Source organism: Ovis canadensis, chromosome 1 (genome assembly GCF_042477335.2).
Source record: "Ovis canadensis isolate MfBH-ARS-UI-01 breed Bighorn chromosome 1, ARS-UI_OviCan_v2, whole genome shotgun sequence".
NCBI classification, from domain to species: domain Eukaryota; kingdom Metazoa; phylum Chordata; class Mammalia; order Artiodactyla; family Bovidae; genus Ovis; species Ovis canadensis.
The window spans coordinates 9782389-9801658 of record NC_091245.1 but is presented as its reverse complement, the minus strand read 5'-3'; the positions used below and the strand labels follow the sequence as shown (position 1 = coordinate 9801658).

Here is a 19270-nt window from a genome sequence, read left to right as displayed (position 1 = left end):
TTGTCTGTTTGGCTTCTCATTTTTTTTTTTTTTCTGAAAATAAAAAAGTGCTACAATAGACAGACACACAAGTTTCGCCACGGTATCCTTCAAAGCACCAGCTCCAAGGAGAAGTCAAAGCAGCTTTTAAAAGACCCACGAGGCCTGAGGTCTCTGTACCAAATCCACCCTGCAGGTGGTCCCTCCTCAGCACCTGAGAGGACACTCCTACCCCTCCCACACCCCAGAGCCAGGTTGATGGAGAGGACCCAGAAGGAGCTGAGTGTAAACTCCTTCTCATATTCCTTGGCCATTCTTTTCTGGAACATCATGGGGATCAATGGGCCTCTTAAGAAGCTTGCATTCCCAGAACAGTCTGTGCCAAGAACAGAGGGGCTCACCTGGGCTGCAGGTTCCTCTGAAAGACTGGCCCAGGGCACCCAACACTCCCTGGGACAGTCTCTACAAACTCCTATTTCCTTTGCATCTGCCATGAATCTGAAGGCCAGACTAGAAGCCAGGCATCCACATATACGCTTCTGTTTAATCTTCTCCATGCCTCTAGGCGATTGACAAAATCATTCTCTCTTTACAGATGAGAAAAGTGAACTGCTAAGAGGCTAAGGACTCTGTCACCAAGGAAGTGAAGAGGCTGTTGTGGGGATGCTCCTGGGTCCAGCTGACTTTCTGACCTTTTCCTGCCCCACCCCAGCTTCCTTTTCAGGGAAAGTTCTCCAGCGAGGTCTCCCTGCTCCAAGGCTGGGCTTTGTTCCCCAGTCTGAATGTAATCAAGGATATTGCTGGGCTCATCCCATCACTCCAGCCTGTGAAGGATCATCATGGTGAGTCCTGAGCCTGTCATCCGTGGCCTTAGCTGTCCCTGACAGCTCTGTGTCAACTGCATGTCTGATGAGTCTGCCTTCTGGGTCCCCCGCCAATTTATGGATAGGAATGTTGAAGGTGAGAGAGTCCAGAGTCCAGAACCTTAGGGACATTGCTGGAAACCCTCCCCACCTGACAGTAATCCTGGATCAACACTTTGGGGGAATAAATCAATCCAGTCACTATCATTCCGTCTCCATTTCTCCTAGACAGCCTCTATCAAACACCTGCTGCAATCAAGATTCAGCACACAGGTACAAGTCCCTAAGCAAGGGTCTCCCCTTCCTGCCCTTTCCACCCCCAAGAAAACATGATTCATTTGTTCCTTAGAAAACTGCATGCCGGCCGAGGAAAGACATCCTCAGAACTTAGATCAAACCATTCCCCCACTTAAATCCTTATGTGGGTTCTTACTGCACACAATAAAAATCCAGACCCCTTTCTAACCCCCAGGGCACCCCACTAAGTGGCCCAGTTATGCCTTCCTGCTTTGAGATTCCTCTTCTTCCAGCCCCTCTGGTCTTAGAAATATTCCTTTGCATATCGAGTTCACTATAACCCGGGGTCTTTGCACCTCCTGGATGCTAGTCCATCCCTGGACTAACTCTTACGAAGCACTCTCTGCTCCATCAACCTGTTTATTTCTTTCCTAGTGTTTGTCACCCTCGCAAAGTAGATTTTTTTAATGTCTTTATTTCTGACAATAACACATCTTCCCTGAGGGCAGGAATTGTATCTTGTCCACCACGGAAGCCTCAAGACCTTGAGCTGTGCTGGGCACCACCTCCAAGCTAAATAGGTATTTACTGAATAAATAAGTGAACTTGCTCATGAATTTATCTTTATCCTCGTCCATTTCTTGGAACTCTGGAAATCAAGAGCTGTGTTGCCAAAGACCACCCAGCTCCTTTTACTGGTTGCAGACTCCCTGGTTTTGATTCCATTTTTCTGGCCTTCCGTCTCATTTCCTTACTGCAGGCCTGGCACCCCTGTGAGCTGAAGGGATGACAGTGACCAGCCTATTTGACCTCGTCCTAAGAATTCCCAACCCCGGTAAGGCAGTCCCACTGCAGACCCCACAAAGATCCTGCCCACCTCTTAGAGCCCACGGTGGGGCTCCCAGAAAGAATTTTCCCTCTCCCACGATGGTGCTAGGTCCCACACCAAGCCTGCCTGCCTGCATCTATCTTTCTTCCTCTCTCCTTAAGAAGTTTTGCCGAGGCTGGCATCTCTCAGGTGCTATTTGCTTTCTCCTTTGAGTGGGTAAAAACCATAAAATCTGCCACAGACTCTATCACAGTGAATCATTCAGGGCGGTTAACCCAGCTCCCGGGTGCTGACAGAGGAAGCCAGTCAGAATTGGTGCCTGGCCTCAACGGTGGCCACCACCTCCGCTCCGCCCGCCTCCAGAAATGATAGGTGTCTGATGGTGACTCTGTACGCGGGCGCGGCGTGACATTTCAGCATTTGCAGTGTACAGAGTCATATAAAAATAAAGGCTATTGACTGGCTGGCACCCCTTCCCAGAATAATGACTAAGCAAGCATGCTGTTAGCTCCCCGACAGCAGTTCTGTGTACATGATAACACAGAGCAAAGATGAAAACTGCTATTCATCTGAGCCAAACAACAGAAAAATGCAAGCAGAAAATTGTTAGTGCTGGAAGAGGACACCAAAACAAATATTTTCTTCCCACCATGGCATTTCAGATCGATGACAAAACATGGTACCCAGGCCTGGTGCCCGGGGAACATGGCTGACTGAAGATGGAAGCAAGTGAAGGGCTCAGGCTCCATCCAGAGACTGACCAGCCTCGTGATGGCAGGTGAGACCGACTCCTCTGTGTGTCTGCGTGGGCAGAGCAGCAGAGTGGCTAAGAGCTCGCTGCCTGGAAGGAGGCAGGAGCTGAGTTCAAATTCCACGGCTGCATGGAGGCCAGACCTCCATCAAGCTGTCGAATATGTCTAAGCCTCTGGTTCCAGTTCACAAAATCAGAAGAGTGAGTATTTATGGAGGATGAACTAATCAGCAAGGCACAGCACTAAACACATTCCATGAAAAACTCTTATTTGAATCCTCACAACAACTGCAACGGGGTGGTGTGAAGACCGGCTATAGCTTTGACCCTATGGTAGCGCCTGCTTGGTTGGTTCAATAAGGAAGCAGAGATGTGGCAAGCGTTTGGGCATTAGGGCTTAACCTCTGGTTTCTCGGGGGTTTTGGCGACCTCCCCATGAACAAGCCCAGGAGGATAACACATCCCGTGGAGGAAAACCCCAAGATCCTCAGCTGACTAGCCAGGCCTGGATGACCACAGACATGTGTGTAAGGATGAGCCACATCCTGCCACGCATGCCCAGCCCCACCCAGAAGAACCAACTGGCAGAACCCAGCCTATTAGATTGCTCAGCTGGGGAGAGCTGAGTAGGAAGCTGTGGTTTAGAGCCACTAAAGTTTGAGGTAGTTTGTTACACAGTCGGCCCTCCATAGTCACAGGTTCCACATCTGCGGCTTCAACCAACTATGGATGAAAAATACTTGAAAAAAAATTCCAGAAAATTCCAGAAAGCAAAACTTGAATTTGCTGCACACTGGCAACTACTTAGATAGCTTTTATGTTGTACTTTACGATTACTTACATAGCGTTTACATTGTACTAGGTGTTGTAAGTAATCAAGAGATGATCTAAAGTGCACAGGAAGGTGCATGTAGATTATGTGCAAATACAAGGCCGTTTTATACGAGGGGGAGGGAGAAGGACTGTTTATCAAAAGCCCACGGAGATACAATTATCCCAGTTTCTAAATGAAGAGGTCAAGGGCCCCACTCCCCGTCTGGCCCCACCCTCACTTGACCAAGGCTCTTGGACACTCTGGGTCTTCTCGTCTGCCTGGGGAGCAAGGACCCATCTTCTTTTCCCCTGGAGCCTACATCACAGCACCAAAGGCAGCCTCTGTCCAATGTGGACAAAGGCTCTGTCAAAAGTGACCTGTGTCCTCATCTCTCCTCTCCCCAGACCTAGGATTCACCGATCTGCCCTGAGTCCCCCCTCCCACACACACACACACACACACACACACACACACCAACCTATGCATGTCCACACAGCATTACATATGTGCACACGCACGTTTCCCAAGCCATACGTGCAAACACACATGCCACCACCCCCTCCACACACATCTATGCACACACCCACACACCACAGTCACACTCACATACATACTAACCCATACTTACACACGCACAAAGCATAATCATGTACACGCACCCACCCAGGCACACAGATATGCTACAACCACACCCAGCTGTGTGCACACCGACAACCATGCACACCACAGCCGTGCACACACACATGTGCTACAACCATGCACACACACACACCACAGGCGGACACACACCTACACAGGTAAACATAGCACAGACATGTACACATACTTCACAACTGTGCACACACACCCATGTACACACATAGACACACCCACGTACACGTGCACACAACACTGCCATAGCTCATAGAAACCCAGGAGGAAGAAAGGGGGAAGGAGGGCGGGCTCCCCCCTTACAAGCCGAGAGGACTGGGCCGATTTTTCCAGTTTGCGGGGTGAAGAGGGGAGTGGAGAGAAGCTACAGACTCCATTGCCACCCAGGGCCCATGCTCCTGCATCCCAAAGGTACCTGGAATCTGCATCTCTGGGGCCCTCCCTAGTGAGGGGGCAGAGTGGGCCACAGGCTTGCAGAAACTGACTCCCACCCCTCCTCCACTCTCCAGGATGCCCGAGGATTAAGCGAGATGATGAAAGTGAAAGCACTGGGTAAACTGTGACGGCGCTATGCAAATGTTAGCGGCTCAGACCTCTAGACCCGCAGTGCGGGGAGCGGCCTGCTGACCCTTCACAGCCCAGGGTCCAGGCTGACTGGGGGTAGGAGGTCACAGAAATCTTGGTCATCTGTCCCGAGGGGATGGTGACACCACCCGGGGTGAAGGGAGGTGGCACTGTGGAATCCCTCAGCTGCCCGAGCCTGGACTCCATGTTTATCTCATTTCTCAACAAAGGTCTTCACACAGGGTGGAGTGCCTTTTCTACAGTATCCCTGGCATCCGCTTAGAAGGCAAAAAGAGTCAATCTCCTTCCTTCAAGCTTTTCTTTGGAATACCTCTTTCTCAAAGCTGTGTCCCTTTGAAGCCTGAGGTTCCCTCATTTTTGACCCTCAAAGTATGAGAGAACTTTCTATAGCTATGCACAGGAGTCCCCTGGGGTGCTTGTTTCAAATGCAGATTCCTGGGCACCCTTGTGGAAATGGCAGTTCAGTTGGTCCAGAATGGGACCCAGGCATCTGCATTCTGAGCCAGGATTCCCTCCCTCCACCCTCTGCCTCCAGGCCTCGGTTTGGATGCAGATGGATCATAGAAAAAACAAGAGAATTCCAGAAAAACATCTAGTTCTGCTTCATTGACTATGCTAAAGCCTTTGACTGTGTGGATCACAACAAACTAGAAATTTCTTCAAGAGATGGGAATACCAGACCGCCTTACCTGCCTCCTGTGAAACCTGTATGCAAGTCAAGAAGCAACAGTTAGAACCAGACATGGAACGACAGACTGGTTCAGATTAGGAAAGGAGTACCTCAAGGCTGTATACTGCCACTCTGCTTATTTAACTTACATGCAGTGTACATCATGAGAAATGCCAAACTGGATGAAGCACGAGCTGGAATCAAGATTTCTGGAAGAAATATCAATAACCTCAGATGTGCAGATGACACCAGCCTTATGGCAGAAAGCGAAGAGGAACTAAAGAGCCGCTGGATAAAGGTGAGAGGACAGTGAAAAAGCTGGCTTAAAACTCAACATTAAAAAAACTAAGATCATGGCATCCAGTCCCATCAGTTCAGTTCAGTTCAGTTCAGTCACTCTGTCTTGTCCAACTCTTTGCGACCCCATGAACCACAGCACGCCAGGCATCCCTGTCCATCACCAACTCCTGGAGTCCACCCAAACCCATGTCCATTGAGTCGGTGATGCCATCCAACCATCTCATCCTCTGTCGTCCCCTTCTCCTTCTGCCCTCAATCTTTCCCAGCATCAGGGTGTTTTCCAATGAGTCAATTCTTCCCATCAGGTGGCCAAAGTATTGGAGTTTCAGCTTCAACATCAGTCCTTCCAATGAATACCCAGGACTGATCTCCTTTAGGATGGACTGGTTGGATCTCCTTGCAGTCCAAGGGACTCTTAAGAGTCTTCTCCAACACCACAGCTCAAAAGCATCAATTTTTCGGCACTCAGCTTTTATAGTCCAACTCTCACATCCGTACATGACCACTGGAAAAACCATAGCTTTGACTAGATGGACCTTTGTTGACAAAGTAATGTCTCTGCTTTTAAATATGCTATCTAGATTGGTCATAACTTTCCTTCCAGGGAGTAAGCGTCTTTTAATTTCATGGTTGCAATCTCCATTTGCAGTGATTTTGGAGCCCAGAAAAATAAAGTCAGCCACTGTTTCCCTATCTATTTCCCATGAAGTGATGGGACCGGATGCCATGACCTTTGTTTTCTGAATGTTGAGCTTTAAGCCAACTTTTTCACTCTCCTCTTTCACTTTCATCAAGAGTCCCATCACTGTATGGCAAATAGATGGAGAAAAAATGGAAACAGTGACAGACTTTATTTTCTTGGGCTTCAAAATCACTGCAAATGGTGACTGCAGCCACAGAATTGATAGATGCTTGCTCCTTGGAAGAAAAGCTATGACCAACCTAGATGGCATATTAAATAGCAGAGACATTACTTTGCCAACAAAGGTCCATCTAATCAAAGTTATGGTTTTTCCAGGAGTCATGTATGAATGGGAGAGTTGGACTATAAAGAAAGCTGAGAGCTGAAGAATTGATGCTTTTGAGCTGTGGTGTTGGAGAAGACTCTTGCGAGTCCCTTGGACTGCAAGGAGATCCAACCAGTCCATCCTAAAGGAGATCAGTCCTGAATATTCATTGGAAGGACCCATGCTGAAGCTGAAACGCCAATACTTCGGCCACCTGATGGGAAGAACTGACTCCTTGGAAAACACCCTGATGCTGGGAAAGATTGAGGGCAGGAGGAGAAGGGGATGACAGAGGATGAGATGGTTGGAGATGGCATCACTGACTCAATGGACATGAGTTTGAGCAAGCTCCGGGAGTTGGTGATGGACAGGGAGGCCTGGCGTGCTGCGGTCCATGGGGCTGCAAAGAGTCAGACATAACTGAGCAAATGAACAACAACAATGCAATAGGATGCGCAGATAAGGATTTCCCTCCAGACACTGCAGCTCCCCCATCTGCACCCTCCCCCTCTCCCTCAGGGCAGGTGTGACAGTCTTAAAAAGCAGATTGGCTGGTATAAGTGAGACCTCCCACTCTGCCCTCAACCTGACCCGCCATGCCCTGGAGGTGAAAGAAGGGAGTAGAGAGGAAGAGACTAGCGGGCAGAAGTCCGGCCTTGGACAGGAAGGGTGAGGGTGTGTGGCGGGGTGGGGAATGACGGATTCAGTGAGCTGGGGAATGAGACAAGAAATACTGGGGAATAAATACAGCAATAAAGGAGCTTCGGCTGGGAGCTACAGAGTGATTCTTATTGTTCAAATTATCTTTAAAACTTTTCATTTGAATCTGTTTAATAAGAGGAGGCTTACCCTAAGGAAGAGGTATTTTTTTTAATGTGACTTGGGAGCTGAATTGGAAAGAACGTTGCAACAAAGATATTAAAAAGGGGATTAAACCAAACCACTGGTGGCCCATCTCTGCAGGCTCCCAGAACCTGCGACACGGCTCCTGAAACCATAAAATTAAATTAAAAAGGGGGACACGGGACGTGGGATGTTAATCATGATTCGTCTTGGCCTTCATCGTTCATGGCTCCCGGTACTAAGCAGACACGCAAGGGCTATTCTGAAGGGCCCCTGGTGCCAGGAATCAGCTCTGGCCTTGAAGCTTCACCAGGTTCCTATCCCTGTTCTGGTCCCTGTGAGCTCGATGACTCTGGGCAAGTTGCCTAACTTCTCTGAGCCCTGGCTTCCTCACCTGTAAAACGGGAATAATATTAACCATCGACGGAGAAGGGTTGCTAAGACAGTGAGATAAACAGAAAATGGAAACAACAGAGCTTGGCACGTATCAGTTGCTCACGAAAACGTCAGTTCCCTTCTTAGGCTTAAGGCAGATGGAAGAAAAGAGCTCGCAATGTCTTGGCTTCCTGACATCCTGTCCCCACATCACTCAAAGTTTCCTCTGATGACTGTGACCTCTCACTTGGACCCTGGCCACCTCTGGGCCTCATTCTCCTTGCAGTGGCATTTTTATGGCTCATCCGTCATTCACTTACTCATTCATTCATACACACTGCATTGCCACCGAGTGCCAGGAACTCGGCTGGGCACTGGGGAGACAATGATGAGTAAGACACAGCCCTTGCCCTTAAGGAGCCATGGTCAAGTGGGGGATGGGAGACTGTTGCCACCGGCAGAGTACAGTACTTGCCAGAGGGCCACCTCATCAGAAACCCTGCTCCAGAATGAGGCTGATGCATCTCACTGCAGCTCTGTGTCCTCCCCTCTGGCCAACAGTCAGCCCAAGAGCTGGTTTTAAACTGACTCTTCTGTCCCATCACCCTTATCTAAAGACCTCTGCCATTTGGTCCTCAGAGCTAAGGAAGCACTTGTCCATCCTGCTTTCTCCTATGAGATGATATGAGTTACAGAAACCAACTGTTATATTCCCGCTTTTGGCTCCACCTGCCTAGAGTCTCAGACCAACATGCTGGCCTCCACTGAACACTTTCCCTGGGCTTAGGTTTTCTGGTATATAAGTCTCCTCCTCCCACACTATTGTTGATTACTTAACCCCTGTCACTTTATCCTTCATACTCATGATAGCAGAGTGACAACGAAGATGGTGAATTTGGAATCACCATTTTCTGCCAGGTGCTGTGCAAACTTCGCATACATTCTTTCATTAACCTCCACAACAGTCCTTTAGGTGGTCACTATGATTTTTTCCACCTTTCAGATGAGGAAAATGGGGCATAGAAATCGTGAGCAACTTGGCAACAGCTGGGAAGTATACTGGGATTCTAAATCCACCTGTCTCCTCATTTTATTGTTATCTGAGCCACCTTTAAACTCTTAGGAAAGAGAGGGGATATAATTGCTTATTTAAAATTTTTTAAAAAGGAACATAGAAGAAGGAGAAAGGAAAAATGTTAAATGGGGTCAGCAGTGAGAATTTTAGAGGATGATATGCTAATTCCAGGTCTTTAAGGATGGGTAAGATTTCAGTAGACATAGGGAAGAAAGGCATTCCTGGTAGAGGAATAATTTGAGTGACGGCAGGGGAGTTGTATGCCTGCTCATGGCACATCCTGGTTTACAGGGAGTTTGGAGAAGAGCATTCAGGGCTACACCTAGAGAAGTAGGCAGGGCCAACTACAGAGACACTTCAAGACCAGGTCAGGCAGTTCAGAAGACCAGGAGGAATACATGGGGATGCCTGAGTAGTGCTGTTGATGTGTTTCAGGAAGATGAAGTTGGCAAAAGGTGAAGGACATCCAAGAGGGAAAGGAACCAGGAACAGTAAGACAAGATGGTCTGAAAATGGGGGAAGAGAAGCCTGCAGGGAGGCAAGGAATCAAAAACCATCATGAAGGCGACCAACAGGTGCGTAAGGAGGTTGGAGGGCTGAGGCCCTTGAACCTCTGTCGGCAGCACCGGATGTGCACTAATTCACCTGACAACCAGGCTGGAGGATGCATCGGTGTCAGTGGGATGGGGATCACAGCAGTGGCTGAGACAAAGCCCTGGGAAGCTTAAGGGAGGGGACACTCAAGTGTCCATGAGAAAAGGATTCCAACTTTGGGAGCGGGGGTTCTCTCACCTTCCAAAATGTCAAGGGATGTGAGGATGTGTTTCAGGCCAAATGGTGTATGGCAGCTTCCTCAGATTTTCAAAGAGGACTTTGACCTCTTCAAGGGAAGAGGATGGTACCCAGGAGCAGAACTGGCTCTAGGGCAACAGTCTGAGTTCTCATGTGCAAGTCTCGTCCTCATCACTCCCATCACTAGTTTTCAAGCTTTTTTTTTTTTTTAAGAAAATTAATAAATAAAAGTGGGGATATATTCCAAACAACTGTTACAGAAAGGTAAGATTCATCCCATTTTTTCCTGAGCTGGGTCTTGAGAAGAAAGTGTCCAAAAAGAGTCCTGTAAATGCAGGGAAAGATGGGGAGTTCCCTCGGGGTGATGGGAAATTGTGTGGGAATGGGAGTGGAAAGGTGGCTGTCTTATTGTTTAAATAACAGTAGCAACAAGCCACGGGGCCTCCTGATGGTTCAGCGGTAAAGAATCTGTCTGCAATGCAGGAGACACAGGAAACCTGTGTTCAGTCTCTGAGTTGAGAAGATTCCCCAGGAGGAGGAAATGGCAAGCCTCTCCAGTATTCTTGCTGGGGAAATCCCACAAACAGAGGAGCCTGGCAGGCTACAGTCCATAGGGAGGCAAAGAGTAGGACATGACTGAGCTGCTGAGCATGCATGCAGCGACAAAGGACTGGTTTATTGAGAGAGCAGCTCAAAGGAGGCAGTGCCTTGGGTTCCAAGTCCCAGTGGCTCTCCTACCTGGAGGTCTGGCCGATGGGTGCAAACAGTGAAGATTTATTAGAGCAAGTGCAAAACAGCCCTATTTCTTCTTGCAACAGATACCTCTGAAGTCTGCCAGAGGTTTTCTTTTCCTTTGGATTTCCTTTCTTTCTGTAGACTTATCCTCCTATTTGGGTCTGGCTCAGGATGACCTTTCAGCTCATCTCCCGCAGCCGCCCTCCAGGAAGCCTTCCCTGAACCCCAAGCCCGGGTCACCCATTGGTGACCCATTGGAATTGGCAATTCACCAGAACCTTTATTCTATTATGTTGTGATCTGCCTTTCTCAAGACACTGAAGATCCCTGTGGGAGTTCATAGATTCTCCCCATCTTTTTCGCCATTGTATTCCTTTCCCACTTTTGTCAGGCAAGCAGTAAATGAAGTGAAAGTCACTCAGTCGTGTCCGACTCTTTGCGACCCCAGGGACTATACAGTCCATGGCATTCTCCGGGCCAGAATACTGGAGTATTCCAGCAGCCTTTCCTTTCTCCAGGGGATCTTCCCAACCCAGGAATCGAACCCAGGTCTCCTGCATTGCAGGTGGATTCTTTACCAGCTGAGCCACCAGGGAAGCAGTAGACGCACAAGTATCTGTTGAATGTCCTTGCTGCCACGGGGACCTGTGTCCATCCCACCCCCTGGACTGGCAGCTCTCAGAGAGATGGCCTTCTGTCCTAGTCATCTGTGTATCCCAGGGACCCAGCACAAGGCCTGGCACCCAGAAGGCGACTACGAGTGTTTGTTGACTGACTCCATAAATGAAGGCATGAGCAAACGCCATTTCACGGGCCAGCCAATGGAGTCAACAGCAAACTCCAGACCCCCATCCCGAGACTGTGCAGTGTTAGTAACAGGGAAACTGAATGAATAGGGAATTCTAGAATACGAGTCAGTAAGTGATTTGCCACAATTCTTTCGGCCCAAATTTAAAACTAATTAAAAGATGACTGAATGAGATTCTGGAGTTAAACTGACATTAGATAGAGCTACAGATTTCTCCCTCACAGCTCATTTCTTTCCATTTCTTCCTCAATAAATTGTCCAACCAGTTCTCAAGCCAAAAACCTCAATTCAGCCTTGATGTCTCTGTCTGTGTGCAGGCTCCTTTGGTCCCCCTCGAAATATGTGCCAAATCCCCCTCTGTCCACTGAAACTGCCCTCACTCTGGACCAGTCGCCATCACCACTGTGCTCCCTGGGCTACTGAACGTCTTTCCAGAGGCCTCCCCGCTTGCTCTCTCACCTGCCCCATTTCCACACAGCAGCTGGTGGCATCCTTAAAAACCAGTCCATGCTATCATGTTACACCCACTTCCTAAAATCCTCCAAAGGTGTCCCATAACTCATATCATGAAGAATCAAATCTGAACTCCCCACTAGGTCCTCCAGGCCCCTGAGACCTTGCCTGCCTGTCTCTGATATCACCTCATGCCACATTTCATCACTTACCACACCCCAGCCTTGTCCCTCTCCAAGCCCACTCACACCTCAGAGTCTGTGGTTTCTTTCCTTTCTACCTGGACATCCTTCCTTAGATTTTCACCTGGCTGGCTCCTTCTTGGCATCCAGGTCTTGGCTCAAAGGACTACCTCTGCTCAGAGAGTTCTTCCCTGACAACTCCATCTAAAGAAAGTCCCCTTAGTACTTTAGTCAGTTTTGTTTCCATAAGCTCATTCCTCCCAAGCTGAAATTATTGGTTTAACTTTAATGTGCTTACAATTGGTTTCTTCCAACTAGAACACCAGTCCTTTTTCCATCCTAAAGTTATATTCTTTTATTTACTTGCTTTGTGTTTCTCTCCCCTACTTGAACGCAAGCTCTAGGAAAGGAGGGCCTTGTCTGGTTTACAGTTCTATTTCATTAGCTCTCAGCACAGTGCCAGGCACACAGTAGATGGCTTAATAAGTATGTGTTGAATGAATAATTGGATGAGTGAACTCGAAGTGTGTTCATAGGCTGAAGTCAGCTTGGGGAGAAAAGTGAATGTGGTGTTAATTGCCATGAACAGGAATATAGGCTATAGAAGAGGAGAATCCAGTCTGCTCAGACTGGATCATACCTGGATTGTCGTACTTGGTTCTGGTTGCTGTGCTGCCCTAAGAACCAGCAGCGTGGGCAGGAAACTGACCAAACATGAAGGGAAGCTCAGGAAAACAAAGACACTCAGCTTACAAAGACAAGAAATCCTAGGGAAGATGTTGTTACCATCTTTCAATAACTAAAAGGGCTACTGAGAGGAAGGGGGGGTAGGTTCGGTTTGGAGCCCTAAGGGCAGAATCTAGGTCAATGGGTTTGATAGAGACAGATTTCAGCACTAAAAGAAAATGATTTTTTGATAGTCAGGGATCATATCGAGGGAAGGAGCTACCTTAGGAAGTAGTGAGCTTCTCATCTAAGAGAGTGGATAACCATCTAGCAAGGATGTCAAGGAAAGGATTCAAGCAACAGAAAACAGCCTCCAAGTTCTCTTTCAAACTTGAGATGTCTGGGTTTCCATGATAAATGGGGACCAAAAAAAAAAATTCTGGCTAATAAGAGTTCTAGAACTTACTTGTCTAGCTGCCTTGATAGCAATTAACATTACCAAAACCCAAACTGGGTTTACAAATGAAACACTAGACAGATTAGCTGAGAGGGTGAGAGGTTATCTTGTGGGCCTGAAGCCATCTGACAAATATGCTGGACAGCTCCCTGGATATAAACTCTGTTAGCTATGTTTGCTCACCCAGAACATGAGACTGCCAAGTATTTTGACTTTCCAAAAAGATGTCTCAGTTCCTGGAGCCAACACCAGCGCATAGTGGGTAAGATGGTCCTAGGTTTGTTTTCTGAAACTCCACCACTTCCTAACTGTAGGACCTCAGGCCTACAGAAGAAGAAATGAAGCCCTCCAAACCAGTTATTTCATCTGTAAAAAGGGTTGAAAAATAGGGGAGGAAGAATTGAAACAAGAATGGACCAAAGTTAGTAATTAATGAAGTTGATTGACAGACATTCACTATACCATTCTCTTTTACATGTTTGAACATTTGCATAACAAAAAGTTCAAAAGAAGGGGAGTTTAAAAATAGTCCCCAGTTCATGTAATAATTGTAGGGCTTAAAGAAATCACCATCATCATTATAAGGAATTTTTACAAATCCTAGTTATTACTGGAAATGTTTAAATATCCCATTTAATCATCCCAACAACACCATGAAATGCATAGTAATCATCTCCATTTGGCAGATGAGGAAACTGAAGCTCACATCAATTAAACAAATCCCGCAGCTGGCACAGGGCTGAAATGAGATCTGAAACCAGAGCTATCGGACTCCACCATCGCAGCTGCCTTTATTTCAAGAATAGCTCATTGTGTTCTACTTGGTTGATATCTGCACAATTATGATATCGTTTATTCAGCTACGGCAATGGTTTCCCAGCTCTTTTCTTATGGCAGAATCTTTTATTTCAGTGCAGCCTTTACTTTACTTTTTTTTTTTAATGATTTTTTTTTAATTGGAGGCTAACTACTTTACAATATTGTAGTGGTTTTGGCGTACATTGACATGAATCAGCCATGGATGTACATGTGTTCACCATCCTGAAGCCCCATCCCATCCCTCTGGGTCATCCCAGTGCAGCCCTGAGCACCCTCTCTCATGCATCGGACCTGGACTGGCGACTTTACTTCTGAACTCCAGTGAGCAAAAGCCATAAAAGCTGAACAGTTCTGGCTGAGGTGGGGATTGGGACCCAGAATCAGGCCACTCAACTTGAAGGTGGCCTCTGAAGTACTCTAGCATTTATCAGCATCATGTGAAAACCCAAGATCGAAAGCAACAAAAAACAACCCACACCTCCAAGCCCTGAGAACTGCATTTAGGGACAGCCTCACTGGGATAATGTAGCTGATTGTTTCCTGTCCCCATCACATTTGATCCTCATTATCAACTCAATGTGGACAGGGCAGGGCATATCACCCTCCATTTGCGGATGAGAAAATCAAGGCCAAACGGACCGGCCAAAGGTTTGCCAGGTTCACTTTCCAGCCAAGTGCAGACTGGAAGTAGAGTCTGTTTCCACTAACTCCGTGAGTCCTGGCAGAGAGGGTGCCAGCTACTGGAAACTGCCACTGACCCTTGGTTCACAAAGGGAACAATCAGCTCTTTGGCCATTGAGAGCTGAGCACAGCCCCACAGGCCCCCTGCCCAGTCCTTGTCCCAGAGCAGATGGCAGTGGGTCTCAGTGCCACCGGAGGGCCAGATAGCAGGAATCTGGCTATAGACAGGCCATTCCCATCCCAGCCATGTCCTGCTGAGCAGGGGCAGAGAGGCAGCAATAGCCAAAGTGCCTTCTTTCCTTATGTGTAGTAACTGAATGAGCCCCAAAAGGACCAGACTTCAGGGAGTGTGAACTGGGAAGCAGTTACACTTTGCCTTTCCTAGCTCTTGCGTAGAAATCCCTGAAACCAGAAACAGTTGATAATTGCCTGAAGGGTTCCCCCACTTCAGAGCATCTCTGAGCTGAGCTGGAGCATGTGTTGGAACAGGCAACACTTAGTTATCACCTAGTCTTTAATGACCACTTAATTATTAACACTTAATCCATCTGTAAAATGGGGACACGAATACCTGCCTTATTGGGACTCTGGGAGGATTAATTAATGTTTGCAGCCCACTTTGAAGATGCAAAGCAGTGAACACGTGCTCAAAGGTGACATTAATAACTCGGTGGATTTATTCGCTTTTCCTAACAAGGTCCTTTCTTCCTCTCTGCTCCTCCCTCTCCTTTCTAATATATCCATCCCCAACAATATCTGCCCAAATTTGCCCTGGTGGAGAAACATTTAGCTCTGTGTTTCCCAGATACAGGATTTCCCATCCAGGAAACGGGCTATTTACAGCCATCTTCCCGCACTTTAATTTTCTATTATGTCCTCTGAATATGTCAATGCCTTCCCAGTAAATATTTTGATGTGCGCTCTTGCAGCGGCTTCTGTGGAGGCTGAATGGGACAGCTGCTCCCTGTATTAGGGAATTCCAGATGTGGTTTAAAACCACCAAATTCATCTGTGCCAATGCCTAGCTTTACAGGGCGGGAGGGGAGAAGCATATTCTAGTTGCCTCTGGGGAAAGCCACAGACATCTAACCTTCTCCCTGGCTAGGGTGGTTTTTCAAGGTCTTCGGATCTACCTTGGTATTGTCTATGCCTCTGCACAAGAAATGTCCTCGAAGTGGGCTGGTACAGCAGCAGAAATATAGTTCTGTTCTGGCCCCTCACCCAGGTAACTTCAGGACCCCAATCATTTTGTTCCTGTAAAGACTGTCAAAGGGTCGTGGTGAGTGGGGGAAAACACACAGCCTTTAGGGTTTAGCCAGGCAGAACAACAGGTCAAAACACTTCCCCCAGACCCCGAAAGTCAGCCCTCATCTCCTCCCTCCTCCCTTGCGTGAAGTAAGGGCACACTCACTCTTCTTGGAAGCTGAGCCCGTCTCTCGGAGTGCCAGCCACGGGGGCAGAGAGCTGCTCCTTGGAGGTCCTGGGCTGCAGGGCCTCTGGCAGGCCCTGAACTCTCTTCCAGATTTCATGGCAAGTCTTGTCTAAGCTGTCCTGGGGTGTGTCCTGGTGGATCCAGATGTATCTGGGGAATGGGCCTAGGGCGGAGGGGCGCTTGGCCACCAGGGCCGAGGACGAAGCCAGCCCATTGCCACTGGCCATCCTCTTCCTCTCTTTCCAGAAGCCCCTTTGTCCACCCAGGGCTCGAAGACAGGGTGACCATCCACCACCACCCCTCATTCACCAGGAAGGGCAGTGAGGATGGGGAGGAAGGAGGTCAGTTCTGGCTGACCGCTGGTCCAGAAAGGTGACTGCGTTCAGAGGCCCTTGGTTTGTGTTTGAAAGGTGAATGGACAGCTTTCTTGCGGGGAGGGGGAGCTTATTTTTATCTGTTTTTAGTTGCTCTTTCCTGACTTTTGCCCCCCTCCCCCTCTCCCGTAGAAGAAAATATTTAAAAGTCAACAAAAACCAGTAGCTTAGTAACCGTGGAATCCCCCTGAGCTCAGGAACCAGGCGCCTGGGTGGGCAGAATGACATCTGGGAACAGCTGGAGGGGGAGGGCTGGCTCTCCCCACAGTCCCTGGCCCTCACCCGTTGCCACGCCGCCCTAGGCTCAGTCCATCAGTGCCCGCTAAGCCTGGGGGTGCGGGGGTGAGGGCCTGGCATCGTGCGAGGCACCGGGGGCTGGGAGCCCGCCATCGGGTTCTCCCGAGAGCGTCTTCCCAGGTCCCCCGCCCGGCTGAGCCCCGCTTTGCTCGCCCCACCAGCCCCTCTGGTCTCCCTCTCCCTGCCGCTCAGCTGCCCGCCCGCAGGAACAGTCGCCGAGTGCCCAGCGCCCGCCCGCTGACCCCAGCAGACACCAGCTACGACCCCCCTCCCCGCCTCGCCAGGCTTTGGGATTGTCGGGGAAGGGTCCCTAAGCCTTAAACGGTCGCTTTCTCCGCGGGGCGGCTGGGCCAAATTGCCTGCTTGTGGCTCCCTGCCTGTGGACGCTTCCCGTCCAGCGCTGGAATTCCTTGGTGGGTTTCAAACGCAACGGCTAGGTGCGCGGGACGCCCAGGGTTCGGTCGGTGCCCCAGGCCCTCCGGGGTGGGGGTGGGGGGTGGGGGCGGGGTCCGGAGGACCCCAGGACGCTTGCCCTCGTTAGAAGTCCAGGACATCGCGCCCCCGCCTGGCCCGCCGCTCCTCCGCACCCACCTGGGCGCTGCCCCTGAGTCGCTGATTTCACCCCTCATTGCCATTTGATCGGGGGCTTACCATGTGCCTGGCGCTGGGCTTTTTCTGTGTCCTATTCACTCCGAACAACCTCATGAAGTTAGTACCATTACGTCCTCTCCTTTTACATTTGAGGAAACCGAGTTTCTAAGGAGTGTATCCAAGGCCCACCCAGAGGTGGGGAACTGGGGTTCAAACCCAGGCACCCCAGGCTACTGAGAAAGACTAGTTCCCCTAGCGGTGGGCTCAGTGGTCCTCGGGGTGGGCGGAGGTGCAGAGAGGAGCTAAGCCGTTTGCGGCTCGGTGGGCTCCTCCCCTCCCTGGAGGAGCTCCCTTAAGCAACCTACAGGGCTCTCTGGCCCCAGGAGTCTATAATTGTTCCTCCGGGTGTTTCCCCAGTAAAGGATGATCAAGAGCCCTCAAAAGAAGAAAGAGGCATGGGCTTGAATTGAGATGGCAGCCAAAAGCGTATAGGGTTGGGTCCTGACACTGCGCCTTCCTAGCTGTGTGACCCTAACAACTTCCTCCACGTCTCCCCTCCTTCATTCATTCCCCAGATATTCCTGGAGCCCTCCCCTCTGCTGGTGAGTTGCTGGACACTGGGGAAGGATGAAGATGAAAAAAACTGGCGCGTTCCTTGCTTTCACAAAGCCTGTATTCTAGTGGAGGGGGAGAGATCACCAACTAGCAGAGCAAGTAAATAAGTCATAATTGTAGATGAAATAGGGGCTCCGATGGAAACTAGCCAACCAAGTGAAGTGCTGGGGAGAAGAGGGGTGGCAGCCTCAGATGCCAGTCCAGGCAGGCCTCTTTGTATAGGTAAGGTAACATTGGAGATGAAACAGAAGGATGGAGAAAGGGTCCTTTTTTTTTGGTAAAATGGTGTTTAAAAATAATTAGGGAGATCACATTTCTGCTACACTGTAGGTACTTCATAAATATGTGTTGGATGAAGTTATGGGATACTATATGAAGTGCCTGGTATACAGTAGGTGCCCAATACACAGTCTTGCTCTTTACAGAGGGCCTGAGTTCCTGGAAATGTTGACTCTAAATTTTGAAATCCAAGCTTGATTCCCCTTTGATTTTCATTATAAAATTGAAGATGTGTTCCTTAGGGGAAAATTCCGAGGACCTAGACTGAATAAAATTATAGTTAAGAATGTAGAAAACCTTTTAGGACAGTGTATTTAAAGGAAAAGTGATCATTTCTGATGAAATATTAATAGTTCTGAAAATGTCATTCAGTGTTTGTGCTGCTTGGCATTTGGTTGGCTAACACCTATGCTTAGAGCAGAACACTGTCAACTCTGCACTGCCCAGGCTGCAGGATTCTGGAAAGTTAGCCAGTTTACTCATTCTTTCTATTCTGTCTCCTTTTCAGCAGGAGACCAGGCAGCAGGGGCCAAGGATTGCAAAAAAAAAAAAAAAAAGCCAAAACCAAAAGCAATACAACAGTGATAGGGAACAAAGACAGGGGCTTGTTTCTTGAAACACACAGCTGAGGTGCCTAGTTCAGTTCAGTTCAGTCGCTCAGTCATGTCCGACTCTTTGTGACCCCATGAATCACAGCACGCCAGACCTCCCTGTCCATCACCAACTCCTGGAGTTCACTTAGACTCACGTCCATCGAGTCCGTGATGCCATCCAGCCATCTCATCCTCTGTCGTCCCCTTCTCCTCCTGGCCCCAATCCCTCCCAGCATCAGAGTCTTTTCCAATGAGTCAACTCTTTGCATGAGGTGGCCAAAGTACTAGAGTTTCAGCTTTAGCATCATTCCTTCCAAAGAACACCCAGGGCTGATCTCCTTCAGAATGGACTGGTTGGATCTCCTTGCAGTCCAAGGGACTCTCAAGAGTCTTCTCCAACAACACAGTTCAAACACATCAATTCTTCGGTGCTCAGCTTTCTTCACAGTCCAACTCTCACATCCATACATGACCACAGGAAAAACCATAGCCTTGACTAGACAGACCTTTGTTGGCA

At 48.8% G+C, this 19270-nt stretch overlaps 1 protein-coding gene across 1 annotated transcript in view; it reads right to left on the bottom strand.

The window, feature by feature from the left end:
• The window catches only part of C1H1orf94 (chromosome 1 C1orf94 homolog), a 43724-nt gene extending 27415 nt beyond the window's left edge, over positions 1 to 16309 (bottom strand). Inside the window, exon 1 of the mRNA XM_069569789.1 lies at positions 15984 to 16309. Within this exon, the coding sequence (XP_069425890.1) occupies positions 15984 to 16309 (326 nt within the window). The remainder of the gene's footprint in view (positions 1 to 15983) is intronic.
• Positions 16310 to 19270: the final 2961 nt, after the last annotated feature.